The 23,070-nt window shown below is 57.2% G+C and overlaps 1 protein-coding gene across 2 annotated transcripts; it reads left to right on the top strand.

Annotated features, from left to right (window-relative positions):
- Nucleotides 1-3,973: 3,973 nt before the first annotated feature.
- CSF1 (colony stimulating factor 1) lies at nt 3,974-22,716 on the top strand. 2 transcript variants are annotated; one of them, XM_004620073.2, is made up of 9 exons: nt 3,974-4,286; nt 7,275-7,397; nt 8,560-8,622; nt 10,404-10,574; nt 13,892-14,039; nt 15,150-16,135; nt 16,585-16,640; nt 16,942-16,998; nt 20,771-22,716. In XM_004620073.2, exons 1-8 carry the CDS (start codon nt 4,248-4,250, stop codon nt 16,985-16,987), a joined length of 1,632 nt encoding a protein of 543 aa, XP_004620130.1. In that variant the 5' UTR covers nt 3,974-4,247; the 3' UTR covers nt 16,988-16,998; nt 20,771-22,716. The 2 variants fall into 2 exon arrangements, with proteins under 2 accessions (XP_004620130.1, XP_054995759.1); XM_055139784.1 differs by having other exon boundaries at nt 16,528-16,640.
- The last annotated feature ends 354 nt before the right edge of the window (nt 22,717-23,070 follow it).

Raw genomic sequence — 23,070 nt, 5'->3', positions numbered from 1 at the left:
TTAGAACAAACTCTTCTTCTGGAAAGGTCCTTCGACTGAGGGTTGTGATTCCAGCAGGTGGAGAGGCCACTTGGGAGGCCAGCAATGGATGAATTATTTCTTCAACTCTAGCTTAGAGAGATCAGTGCTGGTGGGTTTGTAAGAGGACATGAAGGAAGCCCAACTCGGCCAGGAGAGGGCCAGGGTGTGAAGCCCACTGCCCAGGGGTGCCTCCCACCCAGCATCAGCCCCACAGGCTGGTGCCGTTGTTTCTGCAGCAACCATGGGAGTGGGACAGCTGGGTCCTCCCCAGCCAGGGAAGTGGGTGTTTCTCCAATGGAGCAAACCCTGGCTCTTGGTCATTCCCACAGGAGGCCTTAGCAGCGGCAGGCTGGGAGCTGCCATTCCCATTTGACCATGAGAAGCCCAGGCTACATTTTCCTCCATTGTGGCTTTTAGCCCATCAACCCTTCCCCCCTTAAACAGGAAGAGGACAGGGCCTTGAGGAGGCTGGTAGTGCTAAGACCGAGACAGCAAAGGACAGAAGGCCTAAGTCTTGGCTAACCAGGAATCTGAGCACACGCTGGTCCTCTCCAGGAGGACCTTATCAAGAGTACCGGGGCAGGAAAGCTAAATTTCACTGCAGCACCCACAGCTCCTGCCATCACCCCACAGTCACTGCCCAGAGCAACTGGAAGCTGATTTGGAGGGAAGGGGTGGTGGATTAATAGACAAGGAATAAAGAGGTGAAGTAAGAAGAAAAGCAGACAGAAGAGAAGGAGTGAGGGAAGACAGAGAAAAAGGGGGGAAAGGGGGGGAGGGAAGAGAGAGAATGGGAGAGAGAAAGAGAGAGAGACAGAGACAGCGAGAGAGAGAACTTTGTAATAGATGTCAACTCCCCAGAAAATATCTCAAGGGAAAATTGCCCATCAAATAATTTCCAGGAAATGGCATTTCGACAATCAGCAACTGAAGCTTTCCTCCCACTTCCTGCCATCCATCTCCATTTCTCTTTTCAGTCTCTTTCTTTTCACCCCAGACTCCTTCTGGCAAACAGGGTAGCTCTGCTACCCCCTCCTGCCCTTCTCCAGGGTCAGCTGAGCACTGCTTTCTCCACGACACTATAGGAAACCAGCAAAACCCCAAAACTTGCACTGCTCTGAATTCCTCTGAGCCTCCCCCAGGACCGGGCCCCGGACATGACTCTACCAGCCATCAGCAGGGAGTGAGGCCGAGGCCAAGGGGGAAGAACATGTGGTCCCTGGACTTGGCCCACCCCAGGCCTCACCCTTGAGGTTCCCAACCTGCACAGAGCCAAATTCCTATGTGGGCCAGATCCCACGGCTTCCCCACCTGTTCCTGTTTGCTAACAGGGTGGCATGGGTACCTGAGGTCCCAGTACTCACAAAGGGAGACTCACACAGGTTTGAGGATGCACTAAGGGATGCCAGCCTGCAGCTCTGGCCCTGAGCTCCGCCCAGGACCTGTCTCCCCAGCATCTCCCAGTCAGCAGGGGCTGGGGGGCTGGACGGCTCCCCTAGAGCAGAAATGAGCATAGAATTCGCACCAGGGGACTCCACAAGCTCTCCCAGCCTCTTTTAGGTAAGCTTTTCCAAGGCTTGATGGATCCATGCTCTCTCCTCCCCATCCTCCCTTCCCCTTGTTATCTTTCTCGTGACACTTTAGGGGTCACACACACTTGTGCTCACATGCTGAGTTGTGGTGCTTTTGGGGGGTTTCTGGGAGTTCCCACCTGACATTGCTCAAACTCAAAGTCTGAGGCAGATAAAGCAAGTGCTATAACACTGAGTCACATGCCCAGGCCCCATCTTCTTCTGTGAAAATAAGAGATGACTCAGCTGCAAGTTCCGTTAGTCTGTACCCCACAAAGGCAGCCCCATGAAGGCAGAGCTACCCTGCCACATAGAGGGATGGCAAACTCCTCCCTTCGCTGAGCGCACTCTGTGTGGTTTGCTGTCTGCCTCCCATCAAACCCCATCACCACTTCTTGAGGAAAGGGCTTTTTGTTGTTGTTGCTCAAAGGGGGAGAGGGGCTCAGAATGATTAAGAGTTTTGTCTAAGGGGACACAGCAAAAGAAAGGTAAAGTGGGGACACACTGGCCCGGGAACTCTCAAGTCCACGGCACCATTATTGTGTCCCTGCCCCAGATACACGAGGGTAGATGAGCAATAGTATAAAAGCAGCACTGACTGCCCTCAGAATGCACAGCACTTCCCAGATACTGTCCTGGTCCACGTCTAACAGCTTGGTAGGAGAAAGGATATTAGCATCTCACACAGATACAGAACCAACCTTTGAGAGAGCCGTGTGCCACCTCGCTGCCCACTCACAGGAGGAGGCAGAGTCAGGGTTCAGACCTGGCTGCAGAGGGAATCTCAGCTGACCAGCGACAAGGACCGGAGCCTTGTGCTGATGCCCAGCTACCTGGCCACTACCAGAGGCAGTGCCAGGCTTCAGTGCAACACCCTCAGTGGGTCCACAGAAGGTTTGGTTGGTGAAGGAGGGAAGAGTCACCTTTGACTCAACAAAAGCAAGAGGTTTATCCCTGCACAGGACTTGCTCCAGCCTCTTATCAGATCTTTGCGGGTAAGTCTTTATTGTACCACTTAACAAAGTCAGCCTGGGGGAGGTGAGCACGTCCCTCCCGCCTTCCTTCCTCTGCTCCAGCTAGCCTTCCTTCCTCCAGGCTCTCCACGGCATGCCAGGCTCTGAAGAGAGTTTCCCCAAAGGCAGGGTTCTCACTGGCACTCATCAGCCAGGCCAGGCCAGCACAGGGCATGGCACAGAGCAGACTGCACTGTTCATCTCCTAATGAATTGACTGTTATCTGCTTACCTTCAGTGACTCAGTGCTGCCCATTAACCTGCCCACTGCCAGACACCGTTGACTTGGAGGGAGGGTTCTCAGGGCCGAGCAGGAAGAAGCCTGCGCAGCGCTAAGCAGCAGCATCACAGAGACATTTTTTTTCCTTGAGAGCCCTATGAAGCCAACAGTGAGGACCAACCACTGTGAGAGCAGGTGTCAGTGCCCCAGCGCGGAACACAAGGAAAGGAGTCACGGATGGAATCACAGAAATTTTGCTGGTGGAGAGGGTGCTGGGTGATTTTGGCTGTGACTTGGATGGAGTTTGCTGGAAAGTCAGGTGTGGGGAAGAGCAACTGAAAAAGAAGGGCTGGTCTGGGCAAGGACGTTTGGGGCTGGAGCAAGTGACAAGTGACAAGAGAGGACCCATATGACATCATTTCCCCGGGGCGCAGGTTCCACAGAGGAGTTGAAACATGGCACATGGAGGAAAGGAAAGGCTTCTGAAGTTGACATTATAACACATAGTTTCCTCTCTTAGGCCTCGTTTCATTTCATTCTCATTTCAAGACAAACTGTGATGGATCGCCTGGGCAAATGCAATCCCAAAAGCATCTAGGGCTATGTGGGGCGCAGATGCCCGTCGCCGGGTCCCGGCCGGGCCAGCGCTCACATCACCCGCAGGTCAAGAGCCTGGAGTGTCTGCTGGCACGCAGCGGCGCCTCCCCACTCCCGGTCACAGGACACAGCGCCTCCCCTCTTGGCCAGGTAGCGCCGCCGTTGACCCCGTCCGTCCGGAGAAGGGGAGACACGAGGCTGGGGGAGCAGCTTAGGGATCGCCTGCGGAGCCGCTGATAAGGTGCGGCCGGCCGCGCGCGGCACGCGAAGGCCCGGGCCGCGGTGTTTGCCCGCGCTCTCGGCCCATTTCCTGCTCAGATTTGGGAATTTTCTGGCCTGGAGGGAAAGCCCCTGGAGACGAGTATTTGAAGGAGCGAGCGAACACCGGATCTGCCTGGAGAGTCCAAGCGGAAAGGCCAGGCTTTGTCCGCCGCCACCGGCGCGCGGCGCGGGGCCGGCCAGAGCCTCTGCAGACACCCGGGGGCGCCCGGGGCTCGGCGGGGCGCGGCGGGGGGCACCCGCCGCGCAGGGGGGGAGGGGCGCGGGGCCGGGGCCTGCGCGCGCGCGGGTGTGCGCGCGCGCGTGTGTGTGTGTCTGGCGCGCGTCCAGGGTGATTTCCCATAAACCACATGCCCCACGAGCTTAAAAGGCCGTGCCGAGGCGCCGGCCAGCGGAGCCCGGCTCGGGGAAAGTGAAAGTCTCCCTGGCTCCGCTGGCGCCGCCGCTCGCGCCGCGCTCCGGGGACACGGCGCGGCCCTCGGCCGGGGCGCGCACTCTGCAGCGAGCGAGGGCGGCCGACTCGCCGGGCCGGGACCCAGCTGCCCGTATGACCGCGCGGGGTGCCGCCGGGCGCTGCCCTCCCACGGTAAGCGGGCGCGGGGCGCGGTCCCTCGGGTGCCCCCTCCGCCGCGGGCTCCGCTCTCCTTCGCGCCCGGGACTGGGGCTCCCCGCGGGCGGGCTCTGGGCGCGCGCGGGCGGGCAGAGGCCGGCTCTGCTGCTTGCTGCTCCGGGCGCTGCAGCCTGCTTCTCCCGGGACGCGATGGCGGCTCGCCCCATTGCGCGGAGGGGAACACTGAGCCAGCCGTGGACACTGGGTCAGCCCCTCCGAAGCCCTTGTCCCTCTCCCGCTGCCCGGACATCCCCAAGAGACAGGCCGAGTGGCGAGGCCCCGGTGCAGAGCCTTCCCGTGTGGGCACCTCTCGACCCGGGGTGCAGACAGGCTCCTGGGCTCCTGTTGGGGAATGGGCGCTCCTGAGTGGGCACGGAAAGTTCAGAGGGGCACTCAGCGTCTCCAACGCCAGGGTCTGGACTCAGGAACCTGCTGGCACACAAGGAGTCAGGCGAGTCACTACTTGCTCCAGCTTAAAAAGCGGAGCTGCTCAGGACTGGAGTGGCCGATTTGGAGGTGTGGGAGCGGCAGGCCCCCAAATTGCTTAGTGTTGGGTCCCAATATCATTCTTGCAATTCTTTCTCAGTTGGGGAGTGCTGGGCTTGGTGGGCCTGAAGGGAAGTGGAAGGAGGGTCCATGCTGCTCCCCATTTCGGGGCTCCCCTGCTGACCCTTGGCATCAGATGTGCCAGAAGGCGCAGGTGGTGCCAGGGCTCACAGTCAAGGTGTCTCAGAGTTTTTTGCCAGAAGAGCCCTGGAAGAGGGTGAGAGGAGAAACCCAGAGGGAGGGGGCAGAACAATATTGGAAGGGGAAGAGATTGGATGTCAGGTGAGGGGGAGAGAGAAGAGGGGATCCCCAGGAAGAGTGAGTGAGCCAGCAATGGGGGAGGAGGCAGGCTTGAGGGGGAAGGGTGAGTCTTGGTCAAGACTGAGAAGGCTCTGCCAGTGTGATCTTGGAGGAAGGAGGGGTGCGGTGGGAGCGGCCTGATGGGTAACGCAGAGCAGAATGGAGGCAGGTGAGGATGGCCATCTGGCCCCGGGCTGAGCTGTCCCAGCATCTCTGAGCCAGACACACGCAGATTCTTTCAGGCTGCCCCAGTCAGCGGATGGGAGGGAGGAGGAATGGAGAAGAGGAGGGCCAGCCCAGCCAAACGCCATGGGGTGTTAACCCCTGGCTGCCTGTGTAGTCCAGTCCCTCCTCAGAGGCCACACGGGGGCCCTGGGAGCATGGGGGGGGCCCTTCAGAGGCAGCCTTCCATGCGGAGCTGTCCTGTCCCCACCCTGATGCCTGATATCCATCTGAAAGCCCCACTGGCCTTGGGGTAAGAAGCGACATCTCAGCGGTCAGAGAAGTGTCCCCATCTCACATCTTTACACCTGAGCCCAGGAGAAAAAGCTGCATGGCCCTGTCAGTTCCAGTGGATCCAATGGGAGGTCCCTCACAGCCAGGATGGCCATATACCCCCACAACTGCCTCCTGAATTGCCCAAGGGGTCCTGAAGCTCCCTGCACCCAGTACACCCTCCCTCATCCACATGCTGCCGCCCTGTATCCCAGGGAGGGGCCCTGGTGCACCTGTCTTTCCCCACCATCCTCCCCCTCCCTTTTGCCATCAACTTCTCTCCATTTTCCAAGTGTCTCCCTGGGGCCCCCAGGGCTGGTAAACATTTGGGGCTTTGATTTCCATGGAAATCAGCGCTCTGTAGGCTGCTTCGGCGATTCCCTGTATTTTTCCAATGCGCTCTTTATTTGCTGTATTTGTCTCATCATCTGAATTTTTGAGCTAGAGCCCAGAGAGGTGCCAGCTTGCACTCCACCCTAGGAGCATTTCCCTGAATAGGGGGGCATCCTGCCAGGAGGCAAACTGGAATGGGGGACAGTGTCCAAGGGTCTCTGGAGAAGGGGAGACCCAGAACCAGGGAGAAATTTTAGGGAAAGCAGCCCTGGGGAGGGAGGTAGGAAGGGAGGAGAGAGCAGGATGGATGGGTGGTTAGCGCTCAGCCCCATCACTGTGGGTGGGTGCAGGGTGAGCAGGGCCAAGGATGCTGAAAAGGGGAGAGAATGTAGCAAGCTTTGCAGGGCTGGAATCTAGCTGGCCAGCTGGATGCAGAGTCTGATGGGGCTTCAAGAGGCAGGTACCAGCCAAGGATGGCACAGAGCTGACAACACCTCCTCTGATTAATCCCTTGGGCTCCTTTTGATATCCACTCAGTGCTCCAAGAGGTCTCCGGCATGGTCCCCAGCAAAACTGAGTTTGGGTTCCTGTTCTTTCCCAGTGGCAGAGTTGACCTGTGTGGAATCAGTTGGGAAGTAGGGCTGGGTCCAAGGGAAGTATCTCTGACTCGAAATCTGGAGGCTGGTGCATAAACAAGTGAAAGAGAAACTCTCATGCTGCCTGGTCAGCACCTGAGGTTGCTGGAACATTCTAATGTGTAGATCCTTTGAGCTTCCTGCCTCACTGGAATGTAGACGGGGGGGGGGGGGGGGGGGAACGCCATCCAAGTGCTTGGAGCTTTATGTGTAGATAAGCTTCATCTGGGATTGATCTGGAAGGACTCCTTGGAGGAGATGATGTTGGGGTTAGGATGGAGGGAGAGTAAGACTGTGCTGTTGCTGGTTCAGGAATCCTGAGAAGGGCCTGAGGGGAGGGAAGGAGAGAGAGAGAGAGAGAGAGAGAGAGAGAGCAGTGGATCCTTGCAGGCAATCAGCCCAGGGCCACATACAGTCCCCTGAGCCCAGAGACAAGAGTTAACCCTGAGCACCGTTGGTGAGACCCACTCCCTCTCTGCCACCACCAATAAAGAAAATTCCTAAGAAAGCTGGATTGGGGGGCCACTTCCTTCTGGGGGCAGAGATCCTGTCTCACTCTAGATAGGGGGTACTGCTTGTGGCAGCACCACAGGGCACAGGGGTTCCCAGGTGGGGGCATGAGGGCTGCAGATGAATGATGCCCTCTCCATCACAGACATGGCTGGGCCCCTGGCTGCTGCTGGCTGGTCTCCTGGTGAGCAGGAGTGTCACCGAGGAAGTGCCAGAGAGCTGTAGTCACATGATCGGCAATGGACACCTGCAGAACCTACAGAAGCTGGTGAGTGGGGAGGGGGGTAAGGGGTATAGACATGGAAGCAGGAGCCCATTGAAGGGGGCAGGGAAATAGAAATGTGCAGGACTTGGCCTGGGGCTCCCTCCTCACTCCCCTGGTTCTCCCCTTATTGCTTTTTGGAGGTGGGGTGCCCCACCCCCACACCAACCCCTAGCCTTGCGGTCCCCGCAGGCCATCCAGAGAGTGGGTTTCCAGCTGGTTGCCTGGGTTAATGATTGCCTGGACACAATGTCGACTGAGGACTCTACAAAGGCTATTGAGGCCGGCTCTCCCTCTGAGAGACGCTTTCCTCCAGGGCGCCAGCCCAGCCCGCCTGCTGGGTCCAGATATTGCCTTTGCTCCTGGACTCTCAGATGTGCCGCCAGCCTGGGAGGGAAAGCTCCTGCCTGATTCCCAGGACTCTGCCCCCCACTTTCCTGCTTTGGCTGGACACTGGGATGGGGCAGCCTGCCACCAGGGCCCCAAAGGACCTGGTGCCTCATTCTTAGAAGGAGGCATAGTCCTCAGCAGTTCTGAATGCAGTTCTGCCAGGCACAATCAGGTCACTGTCATGGCTGCAGTCTTGCTCAGAAGAGAATGGACCATCCCTCTGGCTGTGGAAAGGGCGGGAGCTGGAGGGCAGCAGTACACTAGCTCAGACCAGCTCCAGGGCCCTGAGCTTGGGGCCTGTAGATGGGGCCTCCCGCTGCTCTCCCCTCCCCACCCCTCCACTCCTGGCACATCTCACCCTCACAGTTACACAAGATGAACCGAAAGCCACAAGATGAACCAAAAGCCAGTGTGGGGCTAAGGGAATCTAGCCTGTGCCCCTAGAGATAACTGAATGCCCAGAGTCTCTCCAGCTTTGAATTCCTGCCATTACAGGGATCTCACGACCCCCTGGTGGGAGATCATGCCTTAGATCTTCACTCAGATCTTCCTTGTTAGCCAGCTGGCTTCTGTCCTGCGTTATGGGGTGGGAGGTGGCAGGTGGCCTGCAGTCCTCCCCTCGGCTCTACAGATGGTACAGCCCTTCCTCTCACCAATGTGAGTGGGGACAGTTGAGGTGCAAACCGAGATCTACCCAGAAACTCTAGCCTGCCACCTTTGGGAGGCTTGGTGGAGCCACAGGCAACACTGCCACCCCAGCCCCTGCTCTCTCTTGCAGATTGACAGCCAGATGGAGACCTCATGCCAAATTACCTTTGAGTTTGTCGACCAGGAGCAGCTGGTGAGTTACTGCTGTTCCCAGGCCCCTGTGCCAACTTCATGCATTTTTCAGTGACGGGAGATGGGGGACATATAAGGTGCATAAAGATAGGAGAAATCCCAGAGCTGGACCGGAGGACATAGGATAATCCCTGCATGCCCAAATCTGAGATGCAAAGGTCCAGGGCTCAACAGGGCCCAGGGTCTCCATTGTTGCCTTCTGCCCTGCTCCATGTCAAGACATGCCTTTCCTGGTTGCACCCAGACAAGATCACGATGTGGTTCTCTGCACTTGTTTGTTTTCTTCAGGATGGCAGCAGTAGGAAGTGACAGAGGCCTGTTTTTTAATTCAGGAAGACAGGCCTATCTGCCATGTTGGAGGCAGGATGCCATCTCTGCCCGGCAGCCCAGTGTCAGCCCTTTCCCTCTTCCTCCTCCCACTGCTCGATCAGCTCCCAGTTACAGGTCCTGCCTCCCAGCAGCCCCGCTGGGTTCTACCAGTTCTGCCCAAATCTGGACCTACCAATGACTCCAGCATTTTCCAGAACCTCCTAACTGGCCTCCCGGCTTCCCATGGCTGCAACCGGCCACTAGGGGCGCTCATTCTCTCACGGCCAAACGGCTCCCTCCAGGTTCCCTCTCAACCGCGCAGGGACCCTCCCTCCAGGAGAAAGCTGGGTTCTCTTGGCCTCTAAAGCTCCAGTCTCGATTCCACGGCCCTGTCCTCGTGTCTCTTCCATCCCCCAACAAGCTCTGCCTGGTGCCTATAATAAATGCCTTCCCAGCAGCCCCACCCACCTCTCTCGCCCTGCGCATGCTCACACTTAACAGGTGTTCTTTAGGAGCCAGCACCAGTCACAGCGGGTGACTAAAATACAGAGCTAAATCAGGGTCTCCATCAGGACGCCCACTATGTCTTTGGGGAGGAAAAACGCTGTCTTTCCCTCTAAGCCAGGAGATGGTCTCCAGTGCCCTAAGAGCCTCGAGGATGAGGGGTCATGAACTGAAAAACTGTGGGGAAAAAAGTGTCAAGAAAGACACTTCTTGAGCTGGAGAAATAGTACAGACGCCTTGAACGTGGCTGGCTTGGGTTAAATCTCCAGCACTGCATATGGTCCCCCCAAGCACAGCAAGGAGTGATCCTTGAGCGCAGAGCCAAGAGTAAGCCCTGAGCACTGCAAGGCGAGTCCCCCAAACAAAACACACACACACACAAAACAAGTTTGAAAAGAGAAAGGAAGACTCCCAGGGCACCCTGCCCACTTACCCCATGCTGATTATCACAGAGACACTGGCACTTTAATCTGCATTAACTGGGGCCAGAGTGATAGTGCAACAAGTAGGTCATTTGCCTTGCTGTGGTCAACCCAGATTCCATTCCCAGCATCCCATATATGGTCCTCCAAGCCCACCAAGAGTAATTACTGAATGCAGAGCCAGGAGAAAGCTCTGATTCTGGCTGGATGTAGCCCAAAAAATAAAACAAAACACAAGCCAATTACATTAAGTAAACCACATTCTAATATGAGCCACTGGTGGTACATGCTGGCTTCACGGCATTAAGGCCTCATCTATCAGAAATCCCAAGATCTCTCTCTGACCAGAATCCACAGTCCCCCACTCTAGTGCCGGGTCCCAGAGCAAGAGTGTGAAAGGTCAGCTGAGGACTGCGCCCTTTTGATGAAGGGAGCTCTGGTCTCTCCCCTATGGGGCCAGGGCTTGGCAGTCTGCACTGGGAGCAGCTGGCCCGAGTCTGGGCTCCCCACTGCATCCCCAGACCGTAAACTCCAGGTTGTCTTGCAGAAGGATCCTGTGTGCTACTTGAAGAAGGCATTTCTGCTGGTGCAGGACATTCTGGAGGACACCATGCGATTCAAAGACAACACCCCCAACGCCAACGTCATCATGCAGCTCCAGGAACTGTCTCTGAATCTCAAGAGCTGCTTCACCAAAGACTATGAGGAGCAGGACAAGGTAGGTGGCCCGGGGCCTGAGGATGGGGTCACCGTATGTCAGAGCTCATTCATTGCCATAGGCCCAATGTCAGGGCCTATCTTTCACCTGTTCCTTCATTCCCAAAGTTCTGCCCAAAGGCCACAGAGTTAAACCTTGGTGATGTCTTTCTCAGAAAGAACTCCTCTGTTTTCATAGTCAGGTGAGATTGACTACTGTTAGACAAACAAGACCCAAAGCATGATAAGCCACAAGGACTGCTCATTGGTTCAGCAAATAGCTAACCGGTGACTATAACAAAAACAGGCAAAACCCCCCAGAGACACAGAACTTACATTTGCGGGTGGCAAGACAGCTGAAAAGACAACCAAAGAGGTGGTTTATAGGATCACAGTCATTCCACCACAGAAGAGAGAAAGAAAAAGGAAAGGGGCCAGAGCGAAAGCACAGTGGGCAGTGCACTTGCCTTGTGCACGGCTGACCCGGCTCGATCCCCGGCACCCCACTGGCCCCCTGAGTCCTGCTAGGAGTGATCCCTGAGTGCAGAAATAGGCCTTGAGCACTGCTGGGTATGGCTCCAGTCCAGCCAACCAACCGAACAAAAAAAGTTCTGACTTTCCAGAAGCTTGAAGACACTAAAGTGAGGAAGCACGGGTGACTCAGCAGGGCTAGGGAAGTGCAGGTGGTTCCGGGGTAGGTGACGTGAAATGGCAAGTGGGCAGGAAGCTTGGCCATGACAAATATCACAGGTAACGATCATCAGGAAGATGGACTGTGCAGCCTGGGGACTGCATAGCACTGGAGAAAGGCAGCAGGCCCAGGAACCCCAGCAGGGTGGGGGCGGGGGGGCAGCAAGTGGCAACTTTATCACATGGAGTAGAGAAGCCACAAGATAAGCACTGAAAAGTGACTGTTGGAGGCTGGTGGCAGATCAAAGGAACAGCCCAGAGGAACCTCGGGGCCAGAGCGATAGGCCAGTGGGTAGGGCACTTGCCTTGCACGCAGCTGACCCAGGTTTAATCCTCAGCATCCCACATGGTCCCTCGAGCATCGCCAGGCAGAATTCCTGAGTGCAGAGCTAGGCATAACCTCTAAGCATTGCAAAGTATGTCCCAGAAAGCCAAAAAAAAAAAAAATCAAACAAAAGAAAAACAGCAGAAGAGCCAGTGGGGATCCTGCCAGGCAGGGACCTGACTACACAAGGGCCTAGAGAAAGAAACAGAGAAGTAGCTGTGGGAGCAAAGGATTGGGGGAGAAAATTGTTTTATATTAAAACATGTCACCGTCACTGTCATCCCGTTGCTCCTCGATTTGCTCGAGCGGGCACCAGTAATGTCTCTCATTGAGAGACTTATTGTTACTGTTTTTGGCATATCCAATACGCATGGGTAGCTTGCCAGGCTCTGCCTCTCAGGCTTGATACTCTCGGTAGCTTGCCGGGCTCTCCGAGAGGGGCGGAGGAATCGAACTCGGATCGGTCGTGTGAAAGGCGAACACCCAACCGCTGTGCTATCGCTCCAGCCCACATGCACTTTAATAAGAGAGCACTGTCTCTGAAATGAACTGGTATTATGGTTCATAAGAACCCCTTGGGGTGTTGTTTAAAATGTAGCATACCACAATGCACCCCAGAGAAGGTCTGAGTCTTTGGATCTGCCGTGAGAATCTACATTTTCACAAACCTATCCCAATAATGACATCCCCCTCCCCCCAACATGAGGGGATGGCTTCAGGGCTGGAGCCTTAGTACAGCAAGTAAAGCACTTGCCTAGCACGCGCCTGACCCAGGTTTGATCCTGACACCCCATATTGTCCCCTGGGCCCCTCCAGGAGTGATCTGTGAGGGGAAGCCCTGAAACCCGGGGAGCTGGCCCTTGCAAGTCTTTGAGGAGATGGCAGGGAAGAGAAGGCAGGCAGGTGGGTTTGGGTCCCCGCTGTCTAAAGAGGCACCTGTGTAAGTCACAAGGTGAAGTATGAGGGAAACAGATGCTTATGCAGAATGGTGAGAAAGAGAGAGAAGAGAACCAGCTTACCTCTTTCTTAAACAGCTCTGGCCAGGCATGGGCTGGCGGGCCTTCCTGTTTTGACTTTGTAGCTTAGGGATGGAGCCCAAACTAGAGAGGTCATTTGGCCAGCAGTGCCAAGCCCATGAGTGATGGCACTGAGCCCAGGGCTCCACGTTCCAGCGTTCATGCCTTTGTTCGCTGGTAAACAGCCACGTTGGGCTCCCTAAGCACAGGAGGGCCACAGGCAGCAAGTTCCCCCCACCAGTCCAGCCCTCGCTTCCTCCTGGGCAGCTGGGTAGATGAGCAGCAGGAAACTCGGAAGTCGCCTCAAGCAGGCCAAGGGGCATGGCGGGGTGGGTCCCTGGCTACAGGCAAGGTGAGCCAGGACAGAGGCCGAGGAGGGTCAGGGTGTAGAGGCAGCTTTAGGAGGGGAGCAAGGGGAGTACGCTGACAATAGGTGCTCACAGGTGAGCAGAAAGCCAGGAGGGTATGGGGCCCTCGGGAGGCCAGCAGCTGTGGGCCCTTGGGTCCTAAGAGCTGACACAAACAGAGAGCAGTCTCAACCCCCTTCCAGAACACCCTGAGGCCTGAGAAGGGCCCTCATCAATCCCCCCATCAGTCCACACCACAGGCAAGACAATTTTTCAAAAACTCCAGCAGTTCCAGCCACCAGCCCACTCCCAGCAACTGCACCACTGTTTTGTCAATGCCTCACGGATGAAGTTGAATGATTTTGACATGGCCAAGGCCCTGTGGCCCCTGACCTCTGCCCACTCCCTCCTTCCATCTATTCAGACCCGCTGACCAGCACTGAGGAGACAGGACAGGCAGGTGGGACCCATTCTCCTAGCCAGATGGCAAGGCCATTGAGGCACGCCCACCTTCTTCTAGTCTTCCAGCATGTCAGGTTCTTTCCTGCCCCAGGCCCTTGGCACGGCTCCATCCTACTGCTGCACACCTGGCCCTCAGTTAGTTTCCTTGGCTGTGCGGCAGAACAATGAGGACTCCACGGGACTCACCACACTGTGGCAATGGATGGAGGGCCAGTGCCTCGTTGGACTCAGTGCCCATCTCAAGCAGGGACCTCCTTGCTTCCACGGTGGCATGAATCCCTGGGAATGATGTTTGTCTGGCCCATGAGTAGGGATTAAATGAACTAGTCAGTGCTCACGACCTCAGGACAGATGCTGCTGCACCCCAGTGGAGAGGAGAGCTAGGGAAGGAAAAGAAGAGCCGTGTGAGGAAGGCCAAGGGACTCTGGCGAACAAACTGGAGCCCCCAGGAGTTCTGCTCACCAAGTCTCGGGGTGTGGGGTCCCTGCTCTCCTTTCAGGCCTGTGTCCGAACTTTCAATGAGACGCCCCTCCAGTTGCTGGAGAAGATCAAGAATGTTTTTAATGAGACAAAGTATCTCCTTAAAAATGACTGGAATGTTTTCAGCAAGAATTGCAACAAGAGCTTTGCTAAATGCTCCAGCCAAGGTAAGCCCCCAGGGTGGGGGTTCCTCAAGGTAGCAGAGGGAGGGCTGGTGTGGGAAGGAAAAGGGGTCTACGGGCTGAGCAGAGGGGCAGGAGGGACCCCCCCCAGGAGACAGCGTGGATGCTACTTGTGCTCCTGTGTGTGCAGATGCCCTTCTGTGTACATATGTGGCTTTGTGGACACCCCCCCTCGCGGGGGGCGCCCAGGCACATGTCTCTCCTAACATGTGTGTGCATGTACACCTACATGTGTCTGTATGTGCAGGCATCAGGAAGGGATAATGAGGCTGGGGAAGGGCCCTCATGCCTGGGAGAGCCTGCAGGCATGGCAGCTTTCCCCACCGGCTCTGCAGGCTTGCTGGACGTTTTGGGGGTTCCCTGGAGGGCACCAAGGCTCCATCTGGAGTTGGGGCCCTTGCTCCACACACCCTGCTGAGCACCACTGGGAGACCCTCACTCCAGAAGTCCCCAAGATACCTTGAGTGACCCCACAAGGGACAAGGCTGGATTTGAAGTCTGAGCGTCATGCAAACCTCCCTGGGCCAGTTCGGCTGTGCACATGTGTGTCCTGCGTGCCCTCGTCTCTGCGTCCTGTGCCACCCAGGCCCTCCTCCATACAGCCTTGCTGCCCACAGCAGGGGCAGTGGCCAAGCCCAGTCTGGTTGTTTCAATTCCCAGGCCTCAAGCCTTGGCCACACCCCAACCCCTGCTCCCTCTGGCCCATGACTGTGTGGGCCCCACTGCCTTCCTATGGGCATAATTTTGGGGAGCAGCAAGGGCATCTTTGTGCTGGTCCTGGTGGACTTAGCTCCTCCCCTGCTGGGGCAGTGGACCCCAGGGCTTCTCTGCGTTCAGATCATTGCTCCTGCAGTTTGTGAACCTAAGACCCCTCTTTGCTTTCTGTCTCCGAGCCTGTGTTCGTTTGTCCCTCCCCTGCCTGAGGCCAGCCCCTCGAGTGTCCCCTCTGCAGCCTCTCCTCAGTCCCCGGGCTGACTTAGATGATGAGACCCCATCCTGCTCTCGAGCCCCTCTGGGAAAGCTGTGCTGGAGGCTGGTGACTCTGTCTCCACCCACCCCCCTCTTTCTCTCTCCCTCTCTCTGTGGTTCTTTCAGATGTGGTGACCAAGCCTGATTGCAACTGCCTGTACCCCAAAGCCACCCCTAGCAGTGGCCCAGCCTCTGCCCTCCCTCTGCAGTCCCTCGCCCCCTCCAAGGCCCCTCTGGCCAGCTTGAGCAGGGCTGGTTCTCGGGGAACGGAAGACAATTCCCTCTTGCCCAGTGAGCAGCCCCTTCACACAGCGGATCCAGGCAGTGCCAAGCAGCGACCCCCCAGGAGTACCTGCCAGAGCTTTGAGACGCTGGAGTCCCCCAGCGTCGAGGGCGGCCCCACCGGAAGTTCACCTGGGCCAGGTCCGGGGCTAGAGGACGTTCTCAACTCTGTACTGGATGCTAACTGGGAGCTGGAAGAGGCCTCTGGAGAGACAAGTGCGGGTCCTGACCCTCACCAGGCAGAGCTCTCCTCCTCGAGGCCAGCCGGAGGCAGTGTCCAGGCAGGGACAATTGGCGCCATCTACTCCCTCCACGAAGTATCTGCACTCCCAGGATCCACCAAGGGCCAGCAGCAGGCGGACGCTCCCAGCACCCTGACGCCTGGGGTGGGGTCCCTGAGACCCACAAGCCAGGCTCTGAAGCACATGCCCCAGAAGACAGATGGTTCAGTAGCCCTGCCCAGAGACCGCCGAGATTCCGCCGGGACCTCGACCCTCGTCCCACCTGGCCTCGGCAGCCCCTCCACCCTGTCTGCCCAGCCGCACCTTTCCAGAAGCCCCACTCTGCCCCTCGGGGAGCTGGAGGGCAAGAGGAGCACCAGGGACCGGAGGAGCCCCACAGAGCTGGAAGGAGCACCAGCCGGCGCAGGCGGTGTCTGGCCCCCAGCCCGTTTTAACTCAGTTCCTTTGACTGACGCAGGCCGAGGCAGCCAGCCCGCAGGACTCTCCGACCCCCAACTCTCCAGCTTTGTCTTCCACCTCCTGGTGCCAGGCATCATCCTGGTCCTGCTCGCTGTTGGCGGCCTGCTCTTTTACAGGCGGAAGCGGCGGGTAAGGAGGACCCCAGCAGGGCACAGGCTGTGTGGACGTGCCCCTGGGAGATGGATGGGTGCTGCCAGTCCAGAGACAGGTGGCTGGTAGGGGGCAGAGCGTGGACGTGGGGGAGCAGGGGTGTGTGTGCATGTGGAGGGGGCAGGGTGACAGGGAGGGCACAGGATGTCGACTCCCCGGGAAGACATGGGAGCAGAAGGGAGTGGGAGAGAATGTTCTGGGCCTGAGAGAGGGAGGAGAAGCTAGCTGGGAGGAGAACAGGAGGAGGAGGTGCTGGTGTGCAAACACCAGGGCAGGGCGTTCCCCAGAGCTGGCAGGGCCTGCCTGCCCACCTTATTATGGTCAGGGAGAGGAGCAGGGGCCTGGTAACTCCTCTGGATTTCCACTTCCAGAGAGGATCATCACTCTCCCTGACTCCTCAGAGGGCCTCTCTTCTCTCCTGTCCCCAGAGCCACCATCGGCAGCCTCAGACAGAGGAGTCCCCCATGGAGCAACCTGAGGGCAGGTGAGAGTGGGGGATCAGGTAGTCACTAAGGGCTGGGGAGCACTGGCTGCAGTGACCATTTCTCTGCCCTGCTGTCCACTTGTTCTGAGGATGGGGAGCTCAGACTCCCATGAGGGCAGAGTGGAGGAAGCACTGTCTGAAAGAGCTGAGAATTATTTGCCCGCCTTGCTTTCTCCTGAAGGTCAGAAAGGTGTGGGTCTTCCCAACCTGAGGCTGCAGCATGGGAGGGCTAGAGCCCAGCTGGACATATCCCCTCATGCCCTTGCTAAAGCCTCAGGCCTGTCCTGTGTTCTGCCCACAGCCCCCTGACTCAGGATGCAGACAGACAGGTGGAAGCACCAGTGTAGGGGAATCTCAGGTAAGCAGCTGACGTCACTTCTCTGTGTCCCTCAGACCAGCTACACCCCTTCCCACTCACCCCAGCCTGCACCAAATTCCCAGAGGTCCACACCCCTCACTCCCTCTCCCCTCCCCACCTCTCTTTCAGTCCTGTTCACGTTATCCTCTCTGCCTCCCCTCTGGGCCTCGGTTCCCCTCACTGCTCCATGGCTGGGTTCTGCTGTCTTGGGTTTGGGTTATTATTTGTGCATCACGAGATGGGTCTTGCTGCCACCTTCTCTCCCGCAACTAAAATCCTATGGGTCAGTGCTTTTCCTGGGGAAGTCCAGTGGCGCTGCCTGCATCCCTGGGCACCTCAACTCTAATATTTTCCCCCTGGCTCTGCACCAGCTGCCCTCCTCAGCTAGGCTCCTTCCTGCCTCCGTGCTTTGCGTGCCTAAGGGCCAGAGCCCTTAGTCTCAGAAAGGCTTTGGCGACTCCTTGGCCTGAAGTCCCCTTTCCACATGCCTGATGGGGAGCCTGTTGCCCCTCATTTGCTCCAGCTGAGCTATACTTCCAGCTATTAGCTGGCAGCCCTGTGAGGGATCCTCCCTCATGCCAGCATGACCCACTTCTTGCCTGGGTCTTTATTCCAGTACTCAAGAGAGCCCTGGGAGAACTTAAGTCAGTTTTCTGCACCTCCCCCAGCCCCCATAAAAATTACACCAAGTGAAGTATGGCAAGCCCCTCAAACATTGCTTATATGGTATGGTTTTCAGACCCTTCACCATCCTGGTCGCTCTCCTTTGGACACTCTCGTTTGTCAATGTCCCTCTGAAAATGTGGTGCCCAGCCCTGGACACAGTGCTTCAGATGTTGTCTGACCATCTCAGAGTACAGTGGGACTGCCACCCTACTTATCTGGACAAGATGCTTGTATTCACACAGTTTGAGGTTGCATTAGTTTGGGGGGGTTCTGTTGTTTTTAACAACTGTGTCATATTGTTATCATATGTGGAGCATGTGATCTGTTAACACCCTCATTCCTTTTTCCAGAAGACTCTGTCAAGCCAGATTGTTGGACCCCTGGGCAGCTTAGCTAGCTTGATGGTCTCTGAACATACCCTCCCTTAGCCCTCCAAGACTGTTGAAAGGTTTTTCCTTTTCATTCTGAGTGGTGCTCCTGAGAGTGTCCTGCACATGGGTTAGTGCCTCTCAGAGTCCTCACCCACTGTATGAATTAAAAAGAAGATGTGTCTCTGCTGGGCTGGAGAGATAATGTAGAGGGTAAGGTTGGCTTATACTCAAGCCAACCCCAGTTGGATCCCTGACATCCTATATGGTCCCCTGAGCATTGCCAGGAGTGATCTCTACTCTGTAGTTGGAAATAAGTCCTGAGCACACCTTCATTTGTCCAAAATCTTAAAAAAAATTTTTTTTTCTTCCAATACCTCAGCCTCATCCTGGGACCACCTGATTCCAGGTAGCCCATACTGCCCTCACCCACCCACCTATTCGAATCATCCCTGGCCCCACAGGAACCCGTGCAGAGGCTCCTATGACTCTCCCCACACCCAGGACTTGCTCCTCTAATTCACACTCCTCTACTCCTGTGTATTTTGTTAATACTATATCCGTTTTGCACTTCTTTACTTGGATGTGGCTTTTATACATTTAAAACCTTAGTCTGTGTGCACCTGTATATCCCAAAACCCCAAGAAGGCTATAAAGCCCCTGGAGGGCAGGGACTATCTTCCATTTTTTTTTTTTTTTTTTTTTTTTGCATTTCTCTTTATCTCTTAGGCTCTGATACAGAGAGGGCTCCTTCATGCTTGCCAAGAACTCAATAAATGGTCACTGACTGACTTCAAAGCTGGCTGGCTGACTGGCCCTGGCTGGTTGTCTTGAAAGGACCAGCCTCTGGTTGGCCAGCTCACTCACGGACACAAACTGACTGACTGACCAACTGGTGGGCATCTATTAAGCAGGAGCTGACTGGCCAGGGCGGCCCATTGGATTTGCAGAGTGGCTGAGTTAGTAGTGGGGATGAGCCCCATGTGGATTGGTCATGCCCCCTGCTGTGCCAGTAGGAAGGGAAGATTGGACCCACGGCTCTGGCTGCTGGCCTGTTCCCAGAGGAGCACAAGGCGGGGAGCCGTGACCTGGCTGGAGCCATGCTCACGCCCAGGGCTGCCACACGCTGACTGACAGGTCTGGGCCCCTCCCAGAGAGATAGGGATGCTGGCAGGCATCCAGAACAGGGAGCAAGAAGCTGCCTATCTAAACCGGCCGTAGGGTCGGGGCCCACCTTGCCGTCGGCTGGGCGGGTCAGATGGAACCCTGGTAGGACCATGGAAATGCTCCTGACTCCTTCAGCCAGGTCCACAGAGGCTAGACCGAGGACCCCGGGGACTCTGTGATTCAGTGCAGCACCCCCTTCTGACCACCAGCCTCATCCTTTGATCTTAGTCCTCTGCACTACCCGTCCTAACCCCACCTCATTTCCCTGCCTGCTTATTCTCACACCTGCCCCCGCTTTCCTCTTCCTCCTTCCAGTGTCACTTAGACAGCACTGCTGACTGTAGCCTGGGAGAGCCTTCCCCCTCATCTGCATCCTGAGAGAAGAGCTTTGAACCACTCCACCCATTAGCTGAGTTTCACTAGGAAGGGCCCCCAGCCCCACCCCCACCCCCACCTCCAACAAAGCTTAGGTGGCAAAAACAGACAAGCAGAAAGATTTCACTGAGAGAAGGCATAGATGGCAGGGTCTGCACCCCACTCCTTGGAATCAGGAGGTCCAGCAGCAGGAGCCTCACTGACCGCTGCTCTGACCAGAGAGAGGAGGAGGGGGACGTGGAGAGAGCCTGAGCAAAGGCCTCCCCGGGAATTCCGGACATGGCTCCTCCTCCCCAGGGACAGCTGTGTGGAACTGGCCCATTTAGTCTTTCTTTGGTCCTGCACCCCCTCGGGGCCTGTGGCCAGCTGCCCTCAGCAGGCACATGGCCAGTTCCTGGCTCTCCCTGGGTCCCCTCTGGAGCATGGGAATGGGCTGGCTGCCAGAGACTGTGGTCCCATCTTCCTCTCACATATCACTGGCCATGCTGGTAGGGCCCATGGAGGGTCCGGGAGGAAAATGCCACCACCCAGGGTCCAAAGTCAGGCCCTTGGAGGGAGGCCAGGGGATTTCTGCTCTGGGAACAAAGCGTTCCGAGGATGCTGGGCAGGGGGGGAGGGGACAGCAGGGCCCTGGCTCCCGAGGATGGCTAGGGAGACAAGTCCTTTGGCCCCTGCAGAAGTGGGGGGCTGATTTGTTTTGGAGTTCACATGTCAATGGTTGGGTGGCAGTTTCCTTTTTCCAGAACCATCTCTGAACTCCTCAGCAACCTGCATTCTTCCTCTGTCCAGCCGTCCCCAATGCTGCGCCTGCTGGCCTCTGTGAGGGGAGAGAAGAAGCTTCCCTGAGGCTGTGCTGGGCCAGAGAAGTTCTTACCTGAAGCCTCTGCTTAGGCAAAACCCATATGCTCCCCACCCCCACCGCACTATGGTCCTGCTTCCTTCTCCACCATGCCCTGGCTCCCTCCGGACCCCTGACTCCCAGGGGGAGGCCCAAGGCCAGTCTAGCCTGTGGCCTGGGCTGCTGCCAGAGAAAGCTGCCTGGTCCCGTGTGGTATCTGGGGTGTATATGACAGCGAATGAAGAACAGAGAGGGGGGCAGGGGAGTCTGGCCAGCAGCACCCACACACAGCCCACAAGAATATGCCCCTTCCCTCTGCTCCCCCATGCTGACCAGCCTTTCTCTCTCTCACCTGCAGCTGGGCACACAGGACCGTCTCTCCATGGGAGATGTTACAGGGGTGTCCACCCCCACTGCCCCAGCCATTCTCCTGGGAAGGTGGCCCACCCGCCACAGGAGCTCCTGCCTGCCCCAGACTGTACCAGAGCATCGTGGTGGGGTGCGGCCGCCCTCAGCCCTCACTCTGGACTCGAGGGGCCGGAGGAGGCCCCCCCATGCTGCTGATTGTTCTCGCAGGCCCCAGGGCCTCCCGGCCAGCGCTACCAACCATCCTGTGCCCCTCCAGAGCCCCAGCCTCCTCCTGCCTCCTGCCCAGCCCGCCAGCCCGCAAAAGTGTGGGAGAGCAGGGTGGGTGCTGAGGTGCCCGAGGGCCCTGCGGGGAACCCAGAGAGCCGACAGTGATGAGCAGGGACTTGTCTCCGGAGAGAGAAGCCTGAGCTCCACAAGGTGGGATGGCGTTGGTCACGTCCAGCCAGGCCTCAGCCCCATGGACGGATGGAAGCAAGGGCTCCAGGGCCTGCTGCTCCGACACCACGAGGGACCCGCACCCTCTGCCTAGTGCCCTTTGTGGGGTGCCAGGTGACAGAGGAGGCCAGATCTGCTCTCAGGACCTGCCTGGTGGGGGCTCGTGATGCCAAGAGGGAAGTTCAAGCTGGGACCTCTGCCCCCGCCCCTCCCAGGCCTGGGCCTGCAGGCTGCCTGGAGACCACTGCACTGTGAATACGGAACCTGCCTGCTGAGCGGCTGCCCGCTCCCCACCTGCTTCCTGTACCTGCCCGAGCCGACTGAAGGAGTCCCAGAGCCCTGCCCTGTGCCAGGATGCCCTGTGCAGACGGGCAGGTGGGGAGAGCAAGCCTCCGGCCGGAGCAGGTCTTTCGGCTGCATGTACACCCAGATTTCTGCATCTTGCACTTTGGCATTCCCAAGAGGGGAGTGATGAGTGAGAGGGCACTGGGTGGGGGTGAGGAGTGGGTGGACGCAGGGGGCACTCTGACTGAAATGCATCTTTGAAATGGAGGAAGTGCCCCTGAGGTGGAGGGGGAGGCCTGTGCACCCCTGATGCCGCCTGATTTTTCTGGGACCCAGCCTCTGGCCCAACCATAGCTCAACCATGCCCAACCATGGCAACAGGTACCCGGGTAGTCTCAGTATGGGCTGAGAGACAGGAGTGCACCCCACCTCATCTGCACAGCTCCCCACTCCCCATTCCGAATTCTCACTCTTGTCTTGCCCAGCCCCAGCAGGCAGCAATGCTACCAGCTGTCTCCAAAGCCCCACTGTTCCACCTCTCAGGTTGCACAAGGGTGGGGAGGGCCCAGGAGGCACTGCCTAGAGCCTCTACTTCTGGCCAGCCCAAGGCCTCCATGGGGAGAGCAGGGCTGGGGGTCATGGGGTAGTCCCTTGTGCTGCTGAGTCACCTCCTCAACTGCTGCCTGGGGCTTTCCTCTGAGGGCCCCTGCCCTCCCTGGCTCTGGGTCATGCCCTTCCCTTGCTGCCCTAGAAAGTGAGGGTTCCCCTGCCCCCCACTGCCCTAGCCCTGCTGCTGACAGCTGAGAGAAGGGCAGCAGAGAAGGTTCCCTGTGGAGGCCTTCTGATCACGGACTCTCTTGGATGTGGAATAAATGTGTTTGGAAATGGAAGGGAAAAAAACCAGGACTGGGGATGAGGGAAGACGTTATTCCCTCCCTCCCTTTAGACAAATAGTATTTTAAAAGCAACTCCACCCCATTGCAGAAGCTCTCTGGGCACTCAGCAGCTCAAGAGCGAGCAGGGGACACCCCCAATGCCGGCACAGGAACCCCCTCTTGCCTCCGAGAAAGCCAGAGGGAATATTGACTCACACACTGTGAGAATTGTTTTTATACTTGGAAGCGATGAATTATTTTATATAAAGTCATTTAAATATCTATTTAAAAAATAGGAAGCTGCTTATATATTTAATAATAAAAGAAGTGCACAAGCTGCCATGGTGAGTCATGGGAAAAGTTACTTTTGGGGTGTGGGTGGCAGAATGGGGGTAGGCAGGCAGCAGCTGCTGGGTGAGCCCCAACTCTGAGAGCTTTTTCCAGGGAAGGAAGGCCGTCTCCAAGCTGCAGGCATGTTCCCAAAGCCTCCTCTGGGCCCCAGACACACTCATTGGCCTATCTGGTTCGTCGGAAGACAGCCAGGAAGCAGCCAAACCTCAGGCCTGGCCACCAGCCCCACTCAACGTGCCCAGCCTGGGAAAATGGCTGGTTGGGCTCTGTCCAAGGGTCCTGGCCTGTCAGTGAGGCCACCTTGACCTCAGCTGTCCAGGACCACCTTGCCCACCGACCTTTT

The sequence above is a fragment of the Sorex araneus genome, chromosome 5 (genome assembly GCF_027595985.1).
Source record: "Sorex araneus isolate mSorAra2 chromosome 5, mSorAra2.pri, whole genome shotgun sequence".
Lineage (NCBI taxonomy): Eukaryota > Metazoa > Chordata > Mammalia > Eulipotyphla > Soricidae > Sorex > Sorex araneus.
This window is presented reverse-complemented; position numbering and strand designations above follow the sequence as displayed.